We start from the raw sequence: 20864 nt of genomic DNA, 5'->3' as shown, positions 1-20864 counted from the left end.
ATTCCTCCTAAAATATTATTGAAATAAAGTATAAATCCAGCTTTAGAGAAAATAAAAATGAAAATAAGAGATGCTTCAGAAATCAAATGTGAAAATGCTATGTATTATATTTCTCATAAAATAAGCTTGATATCTACCTAAGCATATTTTAGAAAGAGTAATAGTTCCATGCCTTGTAGAAACACTACCTTACTTAGGCTTTGAACACTGGCGTGAACGTAGTTTCTGGGAGCCATTTAGCCTTGTGCTGGCAACTTGTGAATTAATTATAGAACAGAACAAGTTAATTTACTTCCTCATCTCAAGCTCTTATTTCTAACAAAAAGGATTATGCTCAGATTATGCTCAAAATTATGCATGTTGCCTATCTTAATTGGGACATGTGTTTACATTGGCAAACTTCCAGCCTAATTCAAATGAAGGAAAGCTGTCAAAGTTCACCTTTCATGTACTAGAATTTTATGAGATAAAAGAATATATAAAAATGGCACCAGTGTGTTTCTACAATCCATAATAACAAATCTGTTTGCTTTTCACTTCAGAACAATCACCGGGCCTTGCAGTAAGACATTTCTTGGTGTTTTTCTTTAGGTCCTCTACAAATGATCACCCTATGACTCCCGAGACCTACAGATTTTATTATATGGCCTTCCAGCTTGTAGATTATTGCATCCAACTGTCATCTATAGCATCCATCAGAATGCTATTGGCAAAATGTCCACCTGTATTGAACTAAGCACTCGATGAACCACTCTAAGTAAATTGTTATGCCCTTACCTCCAAGGATAGACTATTGATTCCACACATGAGTATGGGCCTGGCAGAACGACCCTAGCTGGCTTCGGTGGTGCCGGTAAAATGTATAACATCTTTTTTGAAGTCTCCAGACAGCAAGGAATCTTTTTTTAATGTTCTTTGTTAAACCCTGTATTGTTTGTTGTGTTGAATATCTGTTTTGTCTCAAATAAATAATTAGTCAACCACTGATAGGTATAATCATTGTTTTGTCTTTATGGAGCTAAAACTCTTCCATTTTTAACTTACGTTATATAATAAAAGTAATCCATGCCCATAATAAGAAATTTAAATGGTACCAAAGGTCGCAAAGTAAAAATCTCCTGATCCTTCATTTTGGAATCATTCTCCAAAGTTAACTGCCTTTAATAGTTTTGTGAGTACCTCCAGAGATTGTGTGTGTGTGTGTGTGTGTGTGTCTGTGTGTGTGTGTGTGTGTGTGTGTGAATGATATTACAATATTTTTTTCTATATGTAGGATCATGCCATTCACACTCTTTGGCAACTGATTTGGTGGTGACAGTGGGGCTTTCTACTTTATGAAATGTTTCCATATTTCTACATATTAATCTGTCTCATTCTTTTTAGTAATTGCCGTACTTACCATTATATGGATATAACATAATTATCTAGACCTGTATGCAGCACCTCTTAAGTTTTTCTCCCTGCTTGTTCGTTTTACTATTACAGTGTTATAATGAGCATCCGTGCTAAGTGTGTATTTGTGTACTTGTGGGATACCCTGCATCTCTGTATTTAAAGATGTATGAGATTTTCATGTACGAATAGAACAAGAGAAAGTATATATTGATTACCTGAGGCCTCACACTTGATGCCTTTGAATTGTAGTGTTGGTGAAGAATATTGAATATACCATGGACTGCCAAAAGAACAAACCAATCTGTCTTGAAAGAAGTACAACCAGAATGCTCCTTAGAGGGAAGGATGGCAAGATAACATATCACATACTTTGGACATGTTACCAGGAGGGATCAGTCCCTGGAGAAGGACATCATGCTTGGTACAGGGTCAGTGAAAAAGGAAGACCCTCAACGAGGTGGATTGACACAGTGGCTGCAGCAATGGGCTCAAGCATAACAACGATTGTGAGGGTGGCTCAGGAACAGAACAGTGTTTTGTTCTATTGTACGTGGAATCGCTATGAGTTGGAACCGACTTGACGGCACCTAACAACAGCAACAGATCTTCTACAGCTGTAGCTGTGCATTCAGCTATAGTGATACAGGAGTGAGGAGGGAGAGAAAAATCTACAGAATGAATGTTGGAAGTATTCAAGGACATTTGGCAGATTTTCTCCCTTATTGGATTCTATCAAATTTTCATTGAAGGGCAACCTGCAGCAATTTTTTTTGAAGTTATCAAGTTACTAAGTAATCAGAAAGCTCCAATAATTAGAGTTTACATGGTATTTTATAATGATAACTGAGAGTCCTTAACTAATTTAAGGTTTATAGAAAAAGTACTTTTAGTGCCAAATATCTTCTTTATTGTGATCTTTGAAAAGTGAGTATCTATGATGATAATACTTAGTTCAACAGAACAGTCAAGTAACTGAAGAAAAGGAAAATGCCTTAAACCTAGGTACAAACAAAGGATTAAAGCACTTGGTGCTTTGTTTTCTAAAAGCAAGTGAGCTCCTTGGCGGTTTATGGCAAAGTGTGTGTTCAGGGAGTCAGGAGAGTGAGGGCTGTGGGAGCACCATAGTTTGAATTATTACCTTTATGTTAGGTATAGTTATTTTTTTAAGCAGCCAACATAAACCCAACAATATGACTGTGGCTGCTCTAAGGAAGGCAAATGTTGCTTGAAAGCAGATGATCTTGAAGAAAGGGAAAAAGAAAACCCAGTAAATAATAGCTGACAAATCAATTAGAAGTATACATCTGGAAGAGTATGGTTGTTGTTAGGTGCCGTCGAGTCAATTCTGAATCATAGTGACCCTGTGTACAACAGAACGAAACCCTGCCCGGTCCTGCACCATTCTCAGAATTGTTGTTACGCTTGAGCCCGTTGTTGCAGCCATTGTGTCAGTCCATCTCGTTGAGGGCGTTCCTCTTTTTCGCTGACCTTCTACTTTACCAAGCATGATGTCCTTCTCCAGGACTGATCCCTCCTGATAACATGTCCGAAGTATGTGAGACGAAGACTCGCCATCCTTGTTTCTAAGGAGCATTCTGGCTGTGCTTCTTCCAAGACAGGTTTGTTCGTTCTTTTGGCAGTCCACGATGTATTCAGTATTCTTCGCCAATACCATAATTCAAAGGCATCAATTCTTTGGTCTTCCTTATTCATTGTCCAGCTTTCATGTGTACATGAGGTGATTGAAAACACCATGGCTTGGGTCAGGCGCATCTTAGTCTTTCAAGTGACATCTTTGCTTTTTTAACACTTTAAAGAGTTCTTTTTCAGTGAATTTGACAATGCAATGCATTGTTTGATTTCTTGACTGCTGCTTCCGTGGGTGTTGATTGCGGATCCAAGTAAAATGAAACCCTCAACAACTTCAATCTTTTATCCATTTATCATGATATTGCTTATTGGTCCAGTTGTGAGGATTTTTGTTTTCTTTATGTTGAGGTGTAATCCATACTGAAAGCTGTAGTCTTTGATCTTCATCAGTAAGTGCTTCAAGTCCTCTTCACTTACTATTTATAAAGCACTTCACAGTTGCTAAAGTGTTTTCATGATTATTTCTCAGCACAGTGGAAGGATAGATGTTATTATCCCCAATTTATAGGTGAGGGAATTGAGATTATAAGCAGTTGACTAGTGTTTAATAAAGATGTGAAAATGACTAACATTCCTTGAATCAGAACATCACTAAGAAACTTATGTGTTTTATGTTAATGGAATTGAAACTATAGATGTTGTTGTTGTTGTTAGGTGCCGTTGAGTCAGTTCTGACTCACAGGGACCCTATGCACAACAGAACAAAACACTGCCCAGTCCTCCGCCATCCTCACGATCATTGTTATGCTTGAGCCCATTGTTGGAGCCACTGTGTCAGTTCATCTCGTGGGCGTTCCTGTTTTTCATGGACCTTCTACTTTACCAAGCACGGTGTCCTTCTCCAGGGACTGATCCCTCCTGATAACACATCCAGAGTATGTGAGATGAAGTCTCACCATCCTTGCTTCTAAGAGCATTCTGGCTACACTTCTTCCAAGACAGATTTGTTTGTTCTTTTGGCAGTCCATGGTATATTCAGTATTCTTCACCAAAACCATAATTCAAAGGCATCAATTCTTATTCCTTCTTACACCTTTCTCCTAAATTTCCATTTACCCAAAGTGACTAATAAGTGGTTGAATTAGTAATAGCTCTTTTTTTATTTAGAGCTATAATCCACATACTATAAAATTCACCCTTAAAAGTATATAATTTGGTGGTTTTTAGTATAATTCACAGAGTTGTGCAACCATCACCACTATGTAATTTTGGAATGTTTTTATTATCCCAAAAAGATACTCAGACCCATTAGCAATCACTCCTCGTTCCTCCCTACCCCAGCCCTTTTCTTTCTGAATCTAGTGTAATGCCTTCAAAGTTCAGCCATGTATCAGTAGTTCATTTCTTTTTATGCCTGAATAATAATTCATTCTATGGATCTATCACATTTTTTAAATTCATTTTTCAGTTGATGGACATTTGGGTTGCTATGAACATTCATGTGCAAGTTTTTGTACAGACACATGTTGTCAGTCCTCTTGATATATACTTAGGAGTGAAACTGGGTCATATGGAACTCTTAAGTTGAACTTTTGAGGAATAGGCAAACAATTTTCTACAATGGTTGTACCATTTAACAACCTCATCAGTAATGGATGAGAGTCCCAATTTCTCCACATCCTAGCCAACACTCATTATTGTTTTTTGTTTTGTTTTATTTTGTTTTTTATTTACACCCATTCTAGTGGGTGTGAAATGGTATCTCATTGTGTTTTTGATTTGCATTTTCCTGCTAGCTAATGATGTTGAGCACCTTTTCATGTGCTTATTGGCTGTTTTTCATCTTTGGAGAAACATCTATTCAGTTTTTAAGTTGGATTTTTTGTCCTTTTATTGTTGAGTTGTATGAGTTCTTTATATATTCTGGACACTTATCAGATATACTATTTGGTTGAATTTTCTCCCATTCTATGGATTATCTTTTTACTTTCTTTATAGTGTTCTTTGAATCACAAAAGTGGGAACTGTTGACGTTAGATTCTGTCCCCTCCCAAGGGTTTCTTGATGCTGTTGTTGTTTGTTTCTTTGTTTGCTGAGTGACTTTTCTAGAGTAATCTTGTAAAGTCTGTATTCTCTGTTGTGTGTGACCACTGTATCCACTACTTGGTTAGCTGAGTGGTCAGCTAATGATTTGACAGAGATTTTCTTCAGTGCGTGGAACCAGTGAGTCTTGCAGTCTTTGCCGAGGAACTCTGTGTGTTAAGGCATGCCTTTAGCACTCAGCCAGGCAGTTGACAGCTATGCCTTAGACTTCACTTCCTTCCTGCACAGAGCCTCAAAACCACAGATGAGAGCCTAGGACCTTCTCAGGTCTTTCCTGAGCATGTGCAGAGCTGGGCATATGCTAAGCCTTACACATGCTTGTGGTGTTCTAGATTCCCAGGAGTATATTGGAGCTTCTCAAAGCCCCTATGGACATCTCATTTCCCAGATTTTCCTCTCAAGCATTTTGGTTAGCGCATTGGTTGCCTCAACTGTTATCCTCCACCTCAGGCAGCTTCAAGGTTAAACAATGACTCCTAATTGTTTTTGACAAGTGCCGCAGGGAAAAGGCTTTTCACACTGGGAAACCTCCAAGTAAGATCAAATAAAGATAGCCTTGCAAGTGGAGTCTCCCAGGGAACCACCAAACAGGTCAAATAATGACAGTTCTCTGGCAATGAAGTTTCAAGAGCAGCAGATATTAATTTAAAATCATATGTGTAAAATGTGCATTGTCTTGAATATTAACTATAAAAAAACTAAGGGCTACTTGTGTTTTAATAAGCATACGAAAGAGTCTTTGGTTTCAGAATTGCTACTCTTACCTATCAAGAGCTAAAGAATCCTCAGTGAGTTTAAATTTCAGCAGAAGGGATCCAGGAAAAAATAATGGCATGAAATTCCCTTTGGTGATTGTAAAGCATTGGAATGAATATATACAGGAGGTCATGGAACCCCCTTCGATAGGCCTTTAAATTTCAGTACACAGCCACATTAACGACATACCTAAACATCATTGAACATATTTAAAGATACTATTTTACAATCTGTTTCTTTGTAACTATACCTAGAGTTGCCTGGTAGCATCACTGAAAGTGTGCATTCAAATTTGGTCATTTTTAGGTTTTGAGAAGGAAAAATAAAGCCCATTTTGGCTTTAAGAACAAATGATTCTCTTCAATGAGATGGAAAAGCTAATCACTAACTTTATATGGACGGGAAGGAGGCCCCGAATAAGTAAAGCATTATTAAAAAAGAAGAGCAAAATAGGAGGCCTCGCACTTCCTGATCTCAGAACCGACTATACAGCCATGGTAGTCAGAACAGCCTGGTACTGGTAGAAGAACAGACACGTAGACCAATGGAACAGAGTAGAGAACCTAGTAGTAAATTCATCCACTTATGGACAGCTGATCTTCAGTAAAGGACCAAAGTCCATTAAATGGGGAATAGACAGTGTCTTTAACAAATGTTGCTGGCAGAACTGAATATCTGCCTGCAGAAAAATGAAACAAGACACATACCTCACCCCATACACAGAAACCAACTCGAAATGGACCAAAAATCAAAACATAAAACCTAAAACTATAAAGATCATGGAAGAAAAAATAGGGACAATGCTAGGAGCCCTATTACACAGCATAATTAGCATACCAAACATACTTAAAAATGCACAAACAGAAGAAAATAAACTAGGTAAATGGGACCTCCTAGAAATTAAACACCTATGCTCAACAAAACAGTTCTCCAAGAGCAAAAGGAGAACCTACAGACTGGGAAAAAAATTTTGGCTACCACATATCCAATAAGGATCTAATCTGTAAAATTTATAGAAAAATTTAACACCTCAACCACAAAAGGACAAACAATCCAATTAAAAAATGGACAAAAGATATGAATAGAAACTTCACCAAATAAGACATTCGGGCAGCAAACAAACACATGAAGAAATGCTTGTGATCATTAGCCATCAGAGACATGCATAAAAAAAGCTTCAATGAGATACCATCTCAGCCTGACAGTAATGGCACTGATCAAAAACAAAGAAAAAAACACAAAAAATGCTAGCGACGTTATGGGGAGATCAGAACTCTAATACACTGCTGGTAGGAATGGAAAATGGTACAACCACTATGGAAAATGGGTGTGGCTCTTCCTTAAAAAGCTAGAAATAGAAATACCATATGATCCAGTAGTCCCGCTCCTAGGTATATACCCCAGGGAAATAGGAGCCGTGACACGAATAGACATATGCATTCCCATGTTCATTGTAGCACATTCACGGTAGCAAAAATAGAAACAACCTAAGTGCCCATGAGTGAATGAATGGATAAACTGTGGTACATGAAATACTACCCAATGATAAAGAACAATGATGAACTTGTGAAGTATCTCACAACATGGATGAATCTGGAGAGAATTGTACTGAGTGAAGTAAGTCAATCACAAAAAGACAAATATTGCTTGAGACCACTGCTATAAAAAATCAAGGAAAGGGTTGCGTACACACACACATACACACACACATACACACGCAATAACATTCTTTGATGGTTACCAGGGATGGGAGTGAGAGAGAAGGAAGATCACCAGCTAGAAAGAAGACACATATTAATATTGGTAAAGGGAAAGACATTATACAATAGCAGGAAAGTCAGCACAACGGGACCAAGGCAAAGGAAGAAGGAAGTCACTGAGAGGAATGTAAGAATAAAGGGTAATCATGGTAATTACCATAACATAGACAACCCTGCAACAATAGTATTAATGAATAATAATCTATGAATGGATATATAGGTAGAGAGGTATGCTAAAGAGGAGTGGGAGGGTGCAAGGGAGCACATCTACTTGCGGATATAGATTTGGTTGTGGATGTTATTGTGCCGTCGAGTCGGTTCTGACTCATAGGGACCCTGTGCACAACCGAACAAAACACTGCCGGTCTTGCGCCATCCCCACAGTGGTTGTTATGCTTGAGTCCATTGTTGCAGCCACTGTGTCAGTCCATCTCGTTGAGGGTCTTCCTCTTTTTCGCTGACCCTCTACCCTGCTAAACATGATGTCCTTCTCCAGGGACTGGTCCCTCCTGATAACATGTCCAAAGTATGTGAGATGTAGTCTCGCCATCCTTGCTTCTAACGAACATTCTGGTTGTACTTCTTCTAAGACAGGTCTGTTCTTTCTTTTGGCAGTCCATGGTATATTCAATATTCTTTGCCAACACTGCAATTCAAAGGCGTCAGTTCTTCGGTCTTCCTTATTCATTGTCCATCTTTTGCATGCATATGAGGTGGCTGAAAAAACCATGGCTTGGATCAGGTGCACCTTAGTCCTCAAGGTGACATCTTGGCTTTTCAACACTTTAAAGAGGTCTTTTGTAGCTGATTTCCCCAGTGCAGTGCATCTTTTGATTTCTTGACTGCTGCTTCCCTGGGTATTGATTGTGGATCCAAGTAAAATGAAGTCCTTGACAACGTTTATCATGATGTTGCTCATTGGTCCAGTTGTGAGGATTTTTGTTTTCTTTATGTTGAGGTATAATCCATCACAGCAACACACAAGCCCCTACAGTATGACAAACTGACAGATGCATGGGGATGTTTGTGGCTAGTACTGTATAAACATTAGTAGATGCTGCATATATGTTAATACAGACAATAGAACACACAAGTGGCACAGTCATGGAAATTTCCTGGGCATAACCAAACACCACACAAGGCAAAGTTACTGGGCTTGAAGGCTTAGGACCATAGACTCAGGGGACGTGTACATCAATTGGCATAACATAGTTCATAAAGAAAATGTTCTACGTCTTACTTTAGTTAGTAGCTTCTGGGGTCTTAAAAGCTTGCAAGTGGCCATCTGAGATATAACTGTTGGTCTCATCCCATCCAGAGCAAAAAAGAGTGAAGAAAACCAAAAACTCCAGGGAGAAATGAGCCCAAAGGACCAATGGACCACATGAACCACAGCCTACATGACCCCAAGACCAGAAGAACTAGATGGTGCCCAGCTACTGCTACCTACCACTCTGACCAGGATCACAATAGCAGGTCCTGGGTAGAGCAGGAGAGAAATGTAGAACAAAAATCAAATTCGTAAAAAAACACCAACCTTTCTGGTCTGATAGAGACTGGAGGAACCCCTGAGACTATGGCCCTAAGATACCCTTCTAACATAGAATTGAAGCCATTCATGGAGACTACGTTTCACCCAGACAATAGACAGTCCTGCAAAATAAACACTAACACCTGAGAGGAACCAGCTCCTTAGAAGAGTTAATTATATGAGACCAAAAGGGCAACATCTGCCCCATAGCAAAGTCAGGAAGGTAGGAAGTGGTAGGAAAACCCAACAAAAGATAGCGGGGAACCCAGGGTGGAAATGGGGAGAATGCTGACACATTGAGGTGACTGAGACCAATGTCTTGGAATATTCTATGTACAAATCGTTGAATGGCAATCTGTTGTGCTATGTAAGCCTTCACTTAAAGCACAATAAGATATTTATTTTTAAAAAAATGCTTATAAAGAAATGATATCTGGCAGCCCCAACAGCCCACCTGACCCTTCTCCCGTCCTCACAGTCCCCATGCTCCTGGCCTGGCTCTGTCCTTGGCCACACAGACCCCAGTAAACAAATGCAGCTCAAAAAAAAAGATTCTAATAAATGAGTCAAATTGTCACAAATTGTCAGAAGTCTGACATCAGTTTTTACAAGTTCATTCTAACTTGAAGTGAACACTCACCAATGGTTGTAAATGATCGTATATATAGGAGAAGAGTGAGTAGGTAATCTGAACAGATGAGTATATCTACACCCTTGGATGGTTGCACCATTTCCTCCAGTTCTCACTGAGGTTGCCATTGTGAAAAAGAAATTGTCAATCAAAGAGGAAGATAAAAAAGTGAATTGAGAATTGAATTGAAAAGTAATTTTACTTTCAAATGATTTGCAAATATAGATGTTAAGTTTGAAATGAATGTTGTTAATGGCCAGAGCTGGGAGTGTTCTACACCTGCTGATCACTAGAATATTATTATAAATGAGGCTGGTTTTCCTGTTGACTGCTCCATTTTTTCTCAACATGCTCTGATAACTTTTTCTATCACATTGGTGACCCTTAGCTATGAATGCTCACTTACGGACATAAAAATGTATTAACTCATATATAGTTAAAAAAAAAAAAATCTTCAAGTACAAGAGGAGTAATGCCAGTGTTGCTTGTCTTTTTCTGCTTTGTTCGGTCACAGGAGGTTTTAGATGGTGAAAATCAAGCCTGTATTACAATTGAAGAGCTGTTTCACAAGCAGCCTTCTTTACAGCAGCTAAATTGTCCCCAAAAAGGCACATAAGCATAATGAAGCTTTTAAGTAGTCACACATACGCATTTGTATTCTCTCTGTCATGAATGACTAATTTTAATTTTTTAAAGTAGCAATTCAGCTTGCTTTCGAAACCATTTAAGCTTAGCACATGATTTTGTTTCCCCTCAAAACCAACTATTCTTGATTATCAAATAGGGAAGGTTTGCATATTTATTTTTGCGAAGACAGTAGAGTAAGTTTTCATTATCATAGGGATGGTTTAGTCCTAATACGTCTGTCCTCAGCTGGGCAGCGATCATTTAGAAATTTTTCCAGAGATCAAAACCATACTATTGCTCAGATTAACTGAGAACTATTTTGTGCAAACTGAAATCTGACCTTTATGAGGGCAAAGCTCATATAATGGACCCACTGTGTGGCTCCTGTTGACCTTTACAGCCATTCAGTACCACTCTTCTTAATAAATAAATTGATTACATGGAAAGATTCTCTGTAGTGGAGGAAATGATCCTTACTTTTGGGTTTCACATGGACCTCTGGAGTATTCTGTCTAGAATGCTTTTCCCCCAGATAGCTGCATGGTTCCTACCTTCGCTTGTCCAACTCTTTGGTCAAACGGCGCCTTGTCTGAGAGGTTTTCCCTTTCTAAAATAACACTTCGCACCCCTATCACTGTCATCTTGCCTTGCCCTGTTTTTCTTCCTAGCCCTTATAGAGAGCTGGCATATTATATGTGTACTTGTTTGTATAGTACTATGTACCACCTTCCCCCCGCACCCCTACCAGAACACATGCTTAATGAGGGCAGGAACTTTGCTATATTCTCTATAATATCCCCAAAATCTACTTTCATGCTTGGCATCAGGTAGGCCCTCAGGAAACAGATGAGCTAACACATGACTCCGGTACGGCTTCAACAAAGGCCTTTCAGCAGATATTTGCCAGTTAACTACAAAGCTTCAAACCTAGTTGTGTGAGAGTACTGTGATAACCAGGGTGTAGTCTCAGCCCTCAGGGAGCTTACAGTCTAGGAGAAGAGACAAATCTGTAGACAACAGCCTGTGGCAATGACACCCAAACAGTTTTACCCAGATTAACAACTGCAGCAGGATGAAAGGTGTCTCATGGCCCATAATCCTGCCCGTGTCCACTTTCCAGTATGGAGGTTGGGATGGTGGCAGAGGATTATGTAAGCATGTATAGGCCACTCAGATTTTAGTTATTAGAAAATTAAAAGCCAAAAATATGCAGGGTTCACTAAACAGTCCACAGCTATCCAAGTTTATGATGATCAGGACTTAACGTAGAGCTTCCTGTGTGCCAGGCAGTGTTCTAAGCACCTCACAACAATCGTGTTGGTGGTTTTATTTTCTACATTTTACAGGTGAAAAAACTGAGGCAAAAGAGGATAAGTGACTTGCCCAGTGTCACATAGTTAGTGGTGAAACCAGGATTCGAACTTAGAAAGTCTGGCTTCAAAATGGTTGCTCCTAAGCATTTTGGGGTGTTTCTTCTCCTTTTGATGATGATTAATGTAAAATAATAATAATTTATTACCAAAAAGCGGTAATAGAAGCGTTGGAACAACTCAACCAACTTATGAAGAAACTGATGATGAATTTGTAGTAAGTTGTCTTTCCCCCCAAATTGCAGAAATCCCACCCTCATCTGTTTTATGCACGTGTGCCCTAGGAACCTTGTAAATTTCTAAGCTTTTGAGGGCAGTCAGACTTCTTTTGTGGAATTCAGAATGAGAGACTGCTTTAAACTTTAGTAATGCGCTTTGGAATACAAGTTCTAGTAACTCTTTCAAACTCATTTAGGCCCTTACTAGCAAGCAGCAAAACAGAGTATACGGGACTGTGTGTTATTTACCCATGAAAACAAAGAAAAGATTTGCATGTTTGCATCACTTTGTGGCCCATAAAGTGGACTCTGGTCACTGACCTAGAACACAAAGGGGAATGAAAAGATTCAGTAACAGAGGTCAGAATACGTGCTGTGGTAAGGCAAAGAAAGATATGATTATTTTGAATTTGGAGATCTGAGAAGTTTTCAAGGAGGAGGTAGCATTTCAACCCAAACTGTGATGGATGACTATAATTTCAGTTGGCATAAAAAGGAGAGAAGGGACTTTCCAAGGGAAATGCATAAACAAAGACATGAAAATATGGAAGGATAGGGTGGATTTAAGAAGCAGCAAGCATGCTGGTACGGTCATTGTGGCAGCCCACTTCAGTGCCCCATGTCACGTCCCCTCTACCCACCTTTGATTTCAGCTGCCGTGGACACTTTGGTGCCAGCCGACTTGGACAATGTTCCACATCAGGCACCCCAGGGCCTTCTTTGTGCCATAGGAGCCCACTTCACCTGCAGACAAGTACAACCCGGAAACACAGGGGAGTTAAGGCCCCAGGTGGTGGAATCCCCACCTTCCGTGCAGGAGACTTGGGTTGGATTCCCGGCCAGTGCACCTCGTGTGCCGCCACCACCCATCTGTCATTGGAGGCTGGAGTGTTGCTAGGATGCTGAACAGGTTTCAGCTGACCTTCCAGACTAAGGCAGACTAGGAAGACAGGCCTGGTGATCTACTTCTGAAAATCAGCCGATTAAAAACTCTATGGATTACAACAGTTTGATCCCCAGCCCATCATGGGGATGACGCAGGACCAGGCAGCTTTCTGTTCCATTGTGCACAGGATCACCATGAGTCGGGCCAACTGAGTGCCACAGAGGCAACATTTAACCTTTAACCGTTGGGGCTTGGGAGTCAGTGGATACATGCTCCCCCTCCCACTCGTCAGTGGACAGTTCTGTAAGGTGTTCACACTTCGCCAGAGATCCCAGTGGAATGGAGCCCCTGTGGCCTATAGCAGTGTCCTGGATAACGCATCCGTGTATTGGCTTTTCCTCCTTTGCTCTCTTACTCTCTCTCATTTCTGCTTCATTGTATCACTCCTCAAGAAAACTACCTACACCTACATCCCTATCTTAGATTATGCTTTTCGAGGTGCACTTCTTAAAGTGTAGGTAGATGAGATAGCTCAAAGGATTGGATTGTCAGCAGAGTCACAAGAGTCAAAGATCTTTGCCAGCACTGACCTTTACTAATAATTCCAAGGATACACATTACATGGCACAGATGAAGCAGAAAGAGATCCAGGACCACCACTGCAGATCTCCAGTCCTTTCCAAATGTACTTTGGCCTAGATTTAACAGATGAGTTCTCTAAGCAGTACCTGTGGGAGTATCACTCACCCACAGGGAGCTATTTCAGCCCTTTTATGCATTTAGAGCTTATGTGATATTTTCCAGGAGCCATGCCCCATAAATCCATGGATTCCAGGATTGTTTATCGTAAACAGTCCTAGGCAAATCAGGTGCATCCTACAAAAAGAATTCCATAAAGGACTCTTCCCCTAATGAATACCAGTAGTGTATTCGCCAGGAAGTCAGTCATTAGCTTGTTTACTAGGAGCTTTGGCTGGTCACCTTTCTTTTCTGGAATACCCTTTAGTAAACAGAGGGAATGGATTACAGGCCTGCTACTCACCCTTTTCCTCTTAGTAAGCAGGCAACCGTTCAAAAGCAGCGAGCTGGGTAACTACCATCCTCTGGAATTGTCAATAGACTTGTCAATAATTTATCATTATTCTACTTGCTTTATCTGTTAAAGAGCCCTGGTGGCACAGTGGTTAAAGTGTTTGGCTGCTTTCGAACCCACCAGCCACTCCACGGGAGAATGATGTGGCAGCCTGCCTCTGTAAAGATTTACAGCCTTGGAAACCCTGTGGTGAAGTTCTACTCGTTATTCCGCTTGCTTTATCTTTCAGGCTTTAGTAGATTTCTGGCTCTGCCATTTACTAGCTGTGAGACTTTGAACAAGTTGCTTAAGGTTTCTGAGCCTCTCACTACATTGGTAAGATGTGACTATTCCTATTTCAAAGAGCTGTTGTGAGAAATAAGTGAGATAGCACTGGTGAAATGGTGCATATTCTGGCACGTGGTAGGGATTTAGATGTTGCTCTCTCTTTTCATTTCCTGTCCTTTTCTAACTGTAGCTATAGTCTTGATATCTCCCCTGCTCAGATCTTCTCAGTGTCTCATGTGTAGGCTCACAACCCTGGTTTTATTCTGCAGTTCCACGCCTTTGCTCTCACACCAATTCTGAAGTTCTCTCCTTGGCTTCTCCAGTGCTAGTCTCCTGGTTTCAGTCTTACACTTTGTTATATGAGGTCTGACATAGGCAGAGGGTGCCTAGAGGAACACAGTGATATTGGAGTAGTGGATAAGGGTCAGATTTGGGAGGTCCTGGAATAACAAGGTAGGAAACTTAGACTTTATTCCATAGACTATAGGATTGCAAAGAAGAAATTTGAGCCAAGGGGTGGCATTTAGTCCCCTGGCTGGTGGCCACATGAAAAATTGACAGAGAGATAAAAGATTGGAGGCTATTTCAAGCAACAAATGGCCTGAATTAGCAAAAAAGCTGTAAAAACCAAAGGAAAAAATAGATCCAAAACTACTAGAGAAGTGTCTTTGACAGGATGTGGTAGCTAATTGGACTGGTAGAACCCAGATGTTCAGGTCAAGGAACAGTCAGTGACTTTCAGGGGTCCTCACGAATACCTGAGAGGATTGTAAATACAGATAACCTGTAGTGAGACAGTGAGGTGACCCCCAAGAACATGAAAATGAGGAAAAAAAGATTAGTCTCTGAGCTTTTAATTGTATGATCGATAGTAATGGGTTAGAGTTTCTTTTTTTTTTTGTTTTTTTTTTTAAATATATTTAAAGGAAGACTGTTTCAAAGGGAAGAAGACTCAGAGTTGGTCAATCAATAAAAATTAGAAAAAAGAAAAAGGCAAGCATAAGCTATGATCATCTAAACATAGGGCAGGGTAGGACTCTTAGCCATCAGATGTGAAATATTTTGTTCCCAGGAGCAAAGATCATCCCACCATGGTACCACCAACCCCCAAAGAAAGAAAGCACGTGGTTAAGAATGTAGACACTGGAATCACTTCGTTTTAAGTGCAAATCCAGACTCTGCTTGATGTGTGACTTTGGGCTAATCATCTAACCTTTCTAAGCTTTAGTTTCCTCATCTGTAAAATGGAGATGATATCTTATAGGGCTTATGGGAAGATTAAATGAGATAATGCATAATAGAGTGCTTTATACAGTGTTGGCATATAGAAAATGTTCAGTACAATAAATAATAAGTTAGAAATTATTTTAAAATAAAAGGCTAAAAAAGACACCATTAAGAAAATAGGCAAGAAAATATTTACAATACGTATATCTGACAAAGGACATGCATCCACAATATATAAAGAACTCTTACAATTGAATAATGATAAAACAAAAAAAAAATGTTTTGGACAAAAGACTTGACAGATGCTTCACAGAAGAAGATACATCAGTAAGCACAGGTCAAAGTATTGAGTATGAAATGGATGTCACTGTGATTTTATTTGCATTTCCCTTCTGACTAATGATATTTAACACTTATCCATTTCATACTCACTAAAACTGGCTAAAATAAAAAAGACTGACAGCATCAAATGCTGACAAGGCTGTGGGACCGTTGAAACTTTCATGAATTGCTGGTGGGTGTGTAAAATGGTTCATCCACTTTGAAGAACTGTTTCTATAAAATTATATATGCCTCAAACACCCAGCAATCCATTTCTACTTATTTATCAAGAGAATGAAACCATATGTTCATAAGGAGACTACCAAAATGTTCATAGTGGTTTTATTCGTAAGAAAACAACCCAAATGCCCATCAACAGAATAAATAAATAAACATTGGTATAGCCATAAAATATTCAACAATTTAAAACAAAAAACCAACTGTCGGTACATGGTACAGCATGGAGGAACCTCAAAAACATGACGTTCAGTGAAAGAAGTCTGTCACAGAACAGTATATTCGATACTATTTTATTTATAAGAATTTCAAGAACAGACATAACTTTGAGGTTTGCGGTTCTTCCACGTTTCTGTGATAATAAAAATCAGGGGAGTGATGGCCTGTGGGTGTGAAGATTGACTAAAAGGAGCTAGAAGAGAACTTTTTAGGGTGATGGAAATGTTCTCCAAATTTAGATGGTGGTTACATGGGTGTATATATTTATCAAAACACATGAGATTGTGCACTAAAATCTGTGCCTTTCAGTTACACATATTTTAGCCTAATAGTAAAATGAAAGAGACAATTACCATTTATTTTTGTAATGTCCGTTCAGCATGCAGGGTAGTTTCCTTTTGTAAAGAGTACATTGATAAACTCCTTACTTGGCCTAGAGGCCCTGCATGACTTGGCGTTTTACCCCTTCTACCTCATCTGACCCCTGGCCTGCTAGTCCTACCCCTGCTGGCTTTATGTCTAAAGTATGTTATTTCTTGACATTTTCTAGCTTAGTCTCTTACTTGTTTTCTTCATTGCATTTAGGATAACCTGCATTTATTTTATCTCTTTGTCTATTTTTCATCTGCCTTTTCCATCCGAAGCTCCAGGGGAGTAGAAAAACCAGACAAAACAATACCTGTTGCCATCGAGTCGATTCCGACTCACAACAACCCTATAGGACAGGGTAGAACTGCCCCATAGGATTTCCAAGAAGTGCCTGGTGGATTCAAACTGCTGCTCTTTTGGTTAGCAGCCGGGTTCTTAACCACTACTCCACTAGGGTTTCCTGGAGAATAGGGACCTTGTCTTTTTTATCATTGTATTCCCATACCTAAACCTGTTGCCTGGCTCAGTGAGTGTCTGCAGAATGTGTGAATGAATGAATGTCCTATAGCTCCATGTGCCAGTGAAGTGATAGACTGAAATGTTCCTCTGTTTGGAGTTTGATCCTTATGGATTCAGATAGAAGTTACGTAGTGTTACTGCTACCAGCAAGACAAGCCTTTAATAAAACAGATGAGGTTTTGGCAATGCAACCCCTCTTTCCATTACCTTTTCCCCTCCAAAATCTCTGCAGTCTTTCCTTCTGCTCCCTAATCAGACCTTCGCACAGAAGAGACCTAGCAGCATCCCCATGGCAGTGCTTTCCAAACGTTTTCGATCCTGTACTCCATTAGTGAATTTTTTGAGCACACCTACTGCATAGGTACTTCTATTTATTTAGAAAATATGTAAATATGTTGCTGTACTACTATATAGTAAAGCATGCACAAAAATAACATTTTAAAAGGATGGGATAAAGGCAGGTTCTAACATTGTGTTCCTGCACTTCATGGATTGTTGTGTACCATCCACACACCCAGCTCCTCCCACTTTGAAGACCACTGCCTTAGGGTGAACGTTGTACTGCGTTTGCTCATACATGCAAGCGGAATGCTGCAGTAGTATTTTTGCATTTTAAAGTTGATCTCTTACTATGGGTTCAAAGACTTCATGGCTTTTTAAATGCATTTATGGCATTGCATAGTGCAGGTAGGGCAGAATACTCTGAAATTATACCACCTAATTTTTACTATATCTATTTTTAACATTGCTCAAAAGTCATTTTTCCCCAGCAGGATATGTATTTTAGAGGGAGGAAATAATGAGATTAGGAATGTGGGAAGATGGAGGCAAGGAAGAGCTATAGAATAGGCTATGTTGATTTAAAAAACAGTTAATTACACTATAAATATTGACAGCAGTATATTTGAATGAAATGTTGGTTTCTCAGGGAATTGCTAATTGTAGAAAATTAACAGTATAGTACATCTAGACAAAGTTGCTAAAAATAGATGAAAAATTATTATTCTCAGATAAAAAGACAGTCTTTAAGGAAACATCAATTCTACAATATAGAAGCCTGAGACAGGCGTGGAGATTTTATGCTTGTTGTATTACCTCTGAGACCTAAAGGAAGCAGAACGTAAAAATAAGCCTCTATCAGTTTGAAGCAGACCTAATCTTTGTGATCATGGCTGTGGTCTAAATCTATTAAAGATGTTCAGATTCAATGTCCTTGGTATCAGTGTGGATCGACCTGAATAGTGAGCAATAAACTTGTGTATTGTAATTCTGATTCTAAGATATGTGCTTAGGAAGTGAAACCGACAGTCAGTGCTTTGTGTCTGTCTCTAAGCAGACAAACAGCCTATATAAAATGACAGGTGCATTTTTAGGGAAAGAAACCCATAATGTTTTCCGATTTAGTAGGTGACAGTATGTCCCACGATAACACAGGCTTAAGGGGCTAGAACAAGCACGGTTATTAAAGGCTAGCAGTTTCTCAGTTCATACAAATTGAATTTTTTGTTCGGCTGGAGGACTGTGGAAATCTTGAGTACTGAAATGAATTAGCATATTAAGTGAATTTATACATTCAGGCTTGTGAGCGCTTTGAATTTAAGGAAGAAATTTTATTACTTCTTGAAAGAAAAAGGCAATTTTTAAATTCTGTGTTTGATCTCCCTGTTGGAAAAGGTCTATATTATAAATTATATCATTTTGATGATTATCCAAAGTGGCTGTTAAATTGATGAGAATCTTTCTCTCCCTCCTATCTCTTTTTTTTTTTTTCCCAGAATTACTGATTTAGGAAACATCAAGAGAAGATTATATTTATCAACGGTCCATAAGGAACTGTCCTCAACCCCTCTTCATGCGAAAATCCCACTCTTCATGATCAAGCGCAAAATTGTAAGTGTCACATGAATGTTGCTTGAAATACTAAATTCAATTCAGCAAATATTAATTATAGGTCTACTCTGTTTCTAAGGCACTTTGTTAAACACCATGGTGGTACAAAAATGAATAAAATTCATTCCATTTGTGTCCTTCCCTTGAAAGCACTTAAAATCTACTAGGTGGTAGAATATAATCATTTGAACACCTGTAATATCACCAACAGACTGTTGTCTGATTAGTGCTAGAAATGTGTTGGAAGGCACTCAAAATACAGTGGCCACAACAGTGGGCCTGAACATATCAACAGTTGTGAAGATGGCGCAGAACAGGGCGACTAACAAGTATCTCCAAAATGGTGATAGGAACCAGAGTGGAGATAGAAAGTGCTGATGGTACTGTGAAAGAGAAAGAAAGCCATCTGACTGCGGGATGAGGAAAGGCTTCCTGAAGGAGATAGCACTTAGCATGGACATTGAAGGATTGTAGGACTCCAACAGGTAGAGATGGGAAGCAGAGCATTCCAAGCAGAAGGAACAGCATGAGCAGAAACGTGGCGGCTGGGAAGTGGTACATCCTGGTGCATCTTGGTACGTCTTTGGGGAACAGACAGTAATTAATCATCGTTATCAGATTAAAAGACAGCTCTAAGGAAGCATCACGTTTACATCAGCTTGATATAGGTTGGGAGATTTCATGCCTGTTGTGTAACCTCTGAGACCTAAAGGAGCGTAGGGCATGAGTCGGCACGCGGTAGGTAACAGACTGAGAAGTTTAAACCTGGTGTGGCTGACCAATCTTTCTCTAACTTCAGTCATTTCAGTACTGCCGTCGTGACTTTACCATGTTGCATCCTACTGGTGCTAGTATGCACTCGACACTTTCCTTTAAACGGACTCACTTCTTATTTGCTTAAATATATTTACCTTGAAAGAAAACTTTATATCACTCTTATAAATGAAAAAACCAGTCTAATTTTCCAAAACTAAAATGTAACCATAAAAATAAACACACTGCAAATAAAGCAGTATTTTTAAAGTCTAGCTAGGTACTGTCTTCTTTAAGGCTTTGTCCTGAGGCCTGCTGTTTATTAAGAAAGGGTTTATCAAGGTTTATATTCATATGCAAAACATCTTAGGGCCACACTTTCTCCCTAGCATAGTTAGAAAAATTTAAAGAAAGTTGATAAAGGGACTTTCTTATTCTGTGATCCAGAGTCATTAAATGCCACTTCCATGTACTACCTAAAATCATTTCACAAATGGTAGGGAAATGGAAACCATTAAAGCTTTTGGGTTGAGGAAGGAACACACAGTCACTTGTGCTTTGGGAATATTAATCTGCTGGTAATATTTGGAATGGGTAGAAAGTGGAGCCGAAGAGACCATTTGCAATAATCCAGATTAGGGTTAGAACTAGGGTGGTAGCAGTAGAGGAAGGGAGGTGAAACAATATTAGAAGCTTAAGGTCAAAAGGGCCAAGACATAAGTAAACAACCCTTTTTTATAATGTGGCATGTGCTGGGAGAGCAGGAACCACAGTGGACTATGGGACACAAGGGCAGTGGTCATGGAAAGCCCTCTGAGGGAGGGAGGGCATGCCTGAGGTGGGTCTTAACTGATGAGCAGGCGTTACCAAGTTAAGAAGTGGTGTAGGGGAGTACCCCTGGAACAGAAACAGCAGCATTAAGGGTAGCCGTATGGGGGTGTGCAGGAAAGTCCTGCAATCCCATGTTTCTGAAGATGAGATGAGAATGGGGGAAAGTATGAGGCTGGAGAGGTAAGCAGTGGCAATCTGGTGTTCTAGCCCAGGAGCCTGGACTTTATCCCACAAGTGATAGAGAGCTGTTGAAGGACTTGCAGCAGGAGGC

At 39.6% G+C, this 20864-nt stretch overlaps 1 protein-coding gene across 1 annotated transcript in view; it reads left to right on the top strand.

Annotated features, from left to right (window-relative positions):
• CFAP20DC (CFAP20 domain containing) overlaps positions 1 to 20864 on the top strand; it is a 257432-nt gene that overhangs the window by 75705 nt on the left and 160863 nt on the right. The window contains exon 2 of the mRNA XM_023726780.1: positions 18895 to 19009. Coding sequence (XP_023582548.1) covers positions 18895 to 19009 — 115 coding nt within the window. The remainder of the gene's footprint in view (positions 1 to 18894; positions 19010 to 20864) is intronic.

The sequence above is a fragment of the Trichechus manatus genome, unplaced genomic scaffold (assembly GCF_000243295.1).
Source record: "Trichechus manatus latirostris isolate Lorelei unplaced genomic scaffold, TriManLat1.0 scaffold00001, whole genome shotgun sequence".
Taxonomy (NCBI): domain Eukaryota; kingdom Metazoa; phylum Chordata; class Mammalia; order Sirenia; family Trichechidae; genus Trichechus; species Trichechus manatus.
Note: the sequence above shows the minus strand (reverse complement) of the source record. Positions and strands in the feature narration are given on the sequence as shown.